The 7,514-nt window shown below is 26.1% G+C and overlaps 1 protein-coding gene across 4 annotated transcripts in view; it reads left to right on the top strand.

Annotated features, from left to right (window-relative positions):
* Window positions 1–6,439, top strand: part of LOC129718832 (protein max) — a 143,879-nt gene extending 137,440 nt beyond the window's left edge. For all 4 annotated transcript variants that reach the window (XM_055669942.1, XM_055669941.1, XM_055669939.1 and 1 more), the window contains one exon: window positions 5,907–6,439. In XM_055669942.1, coding sequence (XP_055525917.1) covers window positions 5,907–6,082 — 176 coding nt within the window. In that variant the 3' untranslated portion in view covers window positions 6,083–6,439. The remainder of the gene's footprint in view (window positions 1–5,906) is intronic.
* The last annotated feature ends 1,075 nt before the right edge of the window (window positions 6,440–7,514 follow it).

Raw genomic sequence — 7,514 nt, forward strand, 5'->3', positions numbered from 1 at the left:
ATATATATTATATATATATAATATAGATATATATAGATATATATAGATATATATAGATATATATATAGATATATATAGATATATATAGATATATATAGATAGATATAGATATATAGATATATATAGATATATATAGATATATATATATAGATATATATAGATATATATATATAGATATATATAGATATATATATAGATATATATAGATATATATAGATATATATAGATATATATAGATATATATAGATATATATAGATATATATAGATATATATAGATATTTATAGATATATAGATATATAGATATATAGATATATAGATATATATATATATATATATATATATATATATATATATATATATATATATATATATATATATATATATATATATATATATATATATATATATATATATATATATATATATATATATATATATATATATATATATATATATATATATATATATATATATATATATATGTATAGATGTTTAGATATATAGATGTATAGATGTATAGATATATAGATGTATAGATATATAGATATATAGATATACAGGTCGGACTCGATTATATACAGACTCGATTATATATTGACTCGATTATATATGATTCGATTATATACAAAATTGTATATAATCGAATCATAATTTTTTTTTCAATCTTAAATATAACTTACCTAAAGCAGCTATGTCGTATAGGGATCGTCCAAAAATACGTAACGCTTGGGGGAGGTAGAGATCTGACGAAACGTCGCAATCAATACTAAAAATTTTGAAGATCTATACAAAGAGCGTTACCTAGAGGAAAGAGGGTGTCGAAAATAGTTTTTATTTACGGTACGTAAATAATGGACGTTCCCTTCAGTTAATATGACGTAACGCAACATTTTTTGACCCAAAACGTTGGTTTTTGAGCCAGAATGTTTCAAGTAAAGTAAAGCTGATCTAAAACAGAAATATCGCGAGGGAACGTTTACAAATTATGTAACGCTCAGGGAACGGGAAAGAGTGTTGGGTTGGCAAAGTGTTGCAACCCATACGGAAAATTTAAACAAAAAGCACGGCAAAGGGGGAAAGGAGATCAACAATAATTATTCTTGCGTTACGTTATAAATAAGCGCTTCCTCATTGGTTCATAAAAGTCCGTTCAAATGTTACATAACGCAAGCAAGGCTGAGGAAATTTTTTATGCCTGGTGTGCTGAGTATTGGAAACATGCTAGACAAAGTGGTGAGGGTTTTCCGGAAGTCCAATATTCATGTCACGTTAAATTTGAATGAACCCTAATATTATTATTTCAATGTTAAGGTTGAGGTGATAGAGAATGACAATTTTCAAATACTTATTTTTATGAAGTTGAAATCAATACTGGTGAGCAAAAATTTAAATAAAATAAAGGCAATGTTTTTAGCTAATCTACTATCTACCCAATACGCAAGTCAAGTCTATGAATAATATTGGATGAAGAGGGGATTGAAATAAAATGACGAAAATATATAGTTTCAAGTACTGTTTCGATAAAATACTGTTATGATAACTTTATTGGTGGCTTTCGTTTAAAACACGCACTGCTACGGAGAAAATTTTTAAAACACTACACGGCGTGTATTGCAACTTGCACTGCGTGATGTGTAAGAACGACCGTAAACGCCGTGTAGTGTTTCTATGCAAAAGTGTCACCCGTGCAGCACGGTGTAGTGTTCTTGCAATGGCTGACTGCAATAACATAAAGAGTAACTACGAAATCTATACATACATCAATTTTTGTAAGAAAGGTTTTTTGCGACTTTAAGGGGGTTAGTCAAAAAAATTCTACTTATTTATTTAAAAACAACAAAAGATGTATGCAATATAAACAAGAATTTTCTGATTCGATTATATATACATATATTTTTGTAGGAAAGGTTTTTTGCGACTTTAAGGGGGTTAGTCAAAAAAATTCTACTTATTTATTTTAAAAAAACAACAAAAGATGTATGCAATATAAACAAAAAAAATTTTTTTCTGATTCGATTATATATACATATATTTTTGTAAGAAAGGTTTTTTTGCGACTTTAAGGGGGTTAGTCAAAAAAAAATCTACTTATTTACCTAAAAACAACAAAAGATGTATGCAAAATAAACAAAAAAATTTTTTTTCTGATTCGATTATATATACATATAGTTTTGTAAGAAAGGTTTTTTGCGACTTTAAGGGGGTTAGTCAAAAAAATTCTACTTATTTATTCAAAAACAACAAAAGATGTATGCAATATAAACAAAAATTTTCTGATTCGATTATATATACATATATTTTTGTAGGAAAGGTTTTTTTGCGACTTTAAGGGGGTTAGTCAAAAAAATTCTACCTATTTATTTAAAAAAAACAACAAAATATGTGTGCAATATAAACAAAAAAAAAATTTTTTCTGATTCGATTATATATACATTTATTTTTGTAAGAAAGGTTTTTTTGCGACTTAAAGGGGGTTAGTCAAAAAAATTCTACTTATTTATTGAAAAACAACAAAAGATGTATGCAATATAAACAAGAATTTTCTGATTCGATTATATATACATATATTTTTGTAGGAAAGGTTTTTTGCGACTTTAAGGGGGTTAGTCAAAAAAATTCTACTTATTTATTTTAAAAAAACAACAAAAGATGTATGCAATATAAACAAAAAAAAAATTTTTCTGATTCGATTATATATACATATATTTTTGTAAGAAAGGTTTTTTTGCGACTTTAAGGGGGTTAGTCAAAAAAAAATCTACTTATTTACCTAAAAACAACAAGAGATGTATGCAAAATAAACAAAAAAAAAATTTTTTCTGATTCGATTATATATACATATAGTTTTGTAAGAAAGGTTTTTTGCGACTTTAAGGGGGTTAGTCAAAAAAATTCTACTTATTTATTCAAAAACAACAAAAGATGTATGCAATATAAACAAAAATTTTCTGATTCGATTATATATACATATATTTTTGTAGGAAAGGTTTTTTGCGACTTTAAGGGGGTTAGTCAAAAAAATTCTACCTATTTATTTTAAAAAAACAACAAAAGATGTGTGCAATATAAACAAAAAAAAAATTTCTGATTCGATTATATATACATTTATTTTTGTAAGAAAGGTTTTTTTGCGACTTTAAGGGGGTTAGTCAAAAAAAATTCTACTTATTTACCTAAAAACAACAAAAGATGTATGCAAAATAAACAAAAAAAAATTTTTTTCTGATTCGATTATATATACATATAGTTTTGTAAGAAAGGTTTTTTGCGACTTTAAGGGGGTTAGTCAAAAAAATTCTACTTATTTATTCAAAAACAACAAAAGATGTATGCAATATAAACAAAAATTTTCTGATTCGATTATATATACATATATTTTTGTAAGAAAGGTTTTTTTCGACTTTAAGGGGGTTAGTCAAAAAAAATTCTACTTATTTACCTAAAAACAACAAAAGATGTATGCAAAATAAACAAAAAAAAAAATTTTTTCTGATTCGATTATATATACATATAGTTTTGTAAGAAAGGTTTTTTGCGACTTTAAGGGGGTTAGTCACAAAAATCCTACTTATTTATTCAAAAACAACAAAATATTGATGCAAAATAAACAAAAAAAATTTTTTTTTTGATTCGATTATATACAGGATTCGATTATATACAGTGAAAATTTTTCGGAAACTGTATATAATCGAGTCCGACCTGTATAGATATATAGATATATAGATATATAGATTTATAGATATATAGATATATAGATATATAGATATATAGATATATAGATATATAGATATATAGATATATAGATATATAGATATATAGATATATAGATATATAGATATATAGATATATAGATATATAGATATATAGATATATAGATATATAGATATATAGATATATAGATATATAGATATATAGATATATAGATATATAGATATATAGATATATAGATATATAGATATATAGATATATAGATATATAGATATATAGATATATAGATATATAGATATATAGATATATAGATATATAGATATATAGATATATAGATATATAGATATATAGATATATAGATATATAGATATATAGATATATAGATATATAGATATATAGATATATAGATATATAGATATATAGATATATAGATATATAGATATATAGATATATAGATATATAGATATATAGATATATAGATATATAGATATATAGATATATAGATATATAGATATATAGATATATAGATATATAGATATATAGATATATAGATATATAGATATATAGATATATAGATATATAGATATATAGATATATAGATATATAGATATATAGATATATAGATATATAGATATATAGATATATAGATATATAGATATATAGATATATAGATATATAGATATATAGATATATAGATGTATAGATATATAGATACAGTAATCACTCGATTATATCTGTACCCGATTTTATCTGCCCCCGATTTTATCTTCCCCCGATTTTATCACATTTTTCACCCGATTTTATCATCATAAAACATTTCATTAAAAAAATGTCAGGGGGAACTGATTTTCTGTTACGCTTCAATATTTAAAATATTTTTCATAATTCTGTGCAGTTGTGGATGCAGTTTACATTAAAAATTCAACCGATGCACAATGTTACATTTTGCTGTTATCGTGCGAATAATTGAACAGTGATACAAATGTTTATTATAACCGTATAATATGTTCGGAGAAGTTTCAAAATATTTAAAAACGCATCTTTTGATGTAGAAAGCTGGGTGATTAATCCTCCTAAAAGTGAGATAGAATATTTACTTTTTCATTAGATAAAGATAGATGCATGGTGTCTTAGGCAAAGTATTAGGTGATCTCAAAACAAGAAACTTTACAGAAGACATCATGTTTCTATCTCTTACATATTGCAAGCAACATAAAGTTTTCTATGAGAAGGCCTTAAAAATCGTTATTAACATTTTAAGATTTTTCTGGTTGCAATATGTGAGAGATATCAGCACGCTGACTTCGGCAAAGTTTAGTGTTGTGAGAACATCTAATATTTTGCTTATGGTACTGCGCTACAAAAAAGCAAGTTATTCATTTTACCAATTCAAACAATAACCTGAACAAATAAAAAACTTAATAGTAATTTATTTGCAACTTTACATCGATTTTTTTAGGTTTTTTATTTATTTAGGTTTGTTCAGAAAAGTTTTTGGCAACTGAATTATCTATCTAAAAAATGTTTTACAAAAATAGTGATGATCGATTTTTTATTGTCACTTTTTGTTTTTGAAATTTTTTTTTCTGTACAGGATCTCAAATTGAAGTTTTTATATATTTTTTATAAAAGCTCAAACTGTCTGAGCTTTTATAAAAAATATATAAAGAATTCATTTTGAGATCCTGTACTGACAAAAAAATTTCAAAAACAAAAAGTGAAATACATCCCTTGAAAATTTTTTTCTATCTTTTGTCATTATTCGGATATATCGATTTATGAAAAAACAACTGCAGCTTTTTTCATATGTGTGTACAGATAAATTTTCCAAAAGAAATTAAAATCGCTGATTTTACGTATTTAGCTATTGATTTAACATCTTCAATAAAAAAAAAAAAATTTTAAAAATTTCCCGATTTTATCACTTTCCCTATTTTATCACGCCAAAAATCATCAGGGTGAGATATAATCGGGTGATCACTGTATATATTTATATATATTTAAAAATATATATATATTTTTATTTATATATATATATATATATATATATATATATATATTTAAATATATATATATATATATATATATATATATGACCTCTCTAAACGTGAGCTAAATCCTTCCAGACAATTCCTAATAAAATACGAGAAATAATCGGTCCGGAAAGCACATTTATAGCGTCTTTTACTTTTTCAGTTCGTCAATTGGAACAGGCCCGTGCTACAGGAAATTATGGTGATGGCAGCGATCTCGGATTGGGCTTGAATGACAGTTCCAGGGACTCAGACAGCTCAGACGATGAGAGGGCTAGTAATAATGATATAGGAAGTATTCATCGGAACAAAAAGTTAAAAACCAATACTAACTATTGAAATTTGTGGTTTGCTGCGTAGACAATTTATGAAATACCAACGGAAAAAGAGCAGCTTCTGCTCAAAAATCAATTTTAAATTGATTACCAACAAATTGGTAATTAATTTTAGTTTCGAGATGAATACTATTTTTTTCCAATCACTTTGCTTTTAAAATGAAAAATAGGGATGTCAAAATAATGATAGTGTACAAAACAAGTTTTTACCTATTGTATTATATAAATATTTCTGATTCTGTATTTCGTCACACATTTTCTTCAATAATGAAAAGAAGAAATCCTGGATTCAATGTATAAAAACAATAATAATGGGTGGATTTGAAATGAAACGTGTTTATTTTTATATTGGTCGATCGAATATGTGTATTTCTTATCGTCATAGAATGAAAAGAAAGCTGATATTTGTTTCATTTCGGGATCTCATCGCACTATAATCAAACTGACGGCACTATGATGGCTTCACGACAAATTGTATTGAATGCTTTCAAAGCGTAGAGCTCTTTAAAGATTACACTGAGGGTATGAGTTTACCAATGATGGGAATGGATACCAGCAATTGATTATAGAAAATTAAACAATGTGTTGTAAGATATACTTCATTATTCATTAGTAATTGCAAAATATTCATTTTTGCAGTAAAAATGCTTCTGATGCTCAGCCTGAGCAAAACACCGCGAAATTGAAATGATTGAAAATAAAATTACCAAAAAGGAGAAAACCGCCAAAATAACCCCGAAATAACAGGCGAATCATTCGTTAGGCCAAAAAATTCTTGAAAACTAATGACGATTTAAATAAAACATTTTAGTTCAAGTGATTTATTTATTGTGATTTCAAAGAAAAATTAGTATTTTGCGCTCTAACTGACAACCGAAAATGACAATCTGAGACAAAACCGATAAAAATGCGACTCAAGAACTTGTTTGTCAAAGCGTATGCACTCTTAATTTACTTCAATTGAAATTGAATAGCGTTGACTTAGAGCCACCTTGATTCCTTGCCCTCGATTATGCAGTAGAGCCGCATTGATATGGTTTGCAATCAGAATGTTCCGGTTGCCGGTTAAAACCTCAACAAAAAAATGTGTCAATGAGATATATAAGGAAAAAGTCCTCTGAATTTCGTCAGAGATTTAGAGGTAGGGCTCAAAAGTTTCAGCACAATCGGACTACGGGAAGTCGTACGGGTAAAATTATACTTTTTTACCAATGAAAAAATGTTCGATAGCAAACAAATTTTGTGATGCCAAATTTCTTAGAGATGCAAAAAACGTTAAAATCTAGTCACAGGCAAACAGACGTGCCACTCGATGACGATTCCATCGACCAGAAAAACAACGATCATTTTTTAATTTTGCTAAGTGAGCAATAATGTCGCTATAAGAAAGCGTGCACATTCATTATCAAAGACAAAAACCGTCAGTAATGCCACTG

The sequence above is a fragment of the Wyeomyia smithii genome, chromosome 1, assembly GCF_029784165.1.
Source record: "Wyeomyia smithii strain HCP4-BCI-WySm-NY-G18 chromosome 1, ASM2978416v1, whole genome shotgun sequence".
Lineage (NCBI taxonomy): Eukaryota > Metazoa > Arthropoda > Insecta > Diptera > Culicidae > Wyeomyia > Wyeomyia smithii.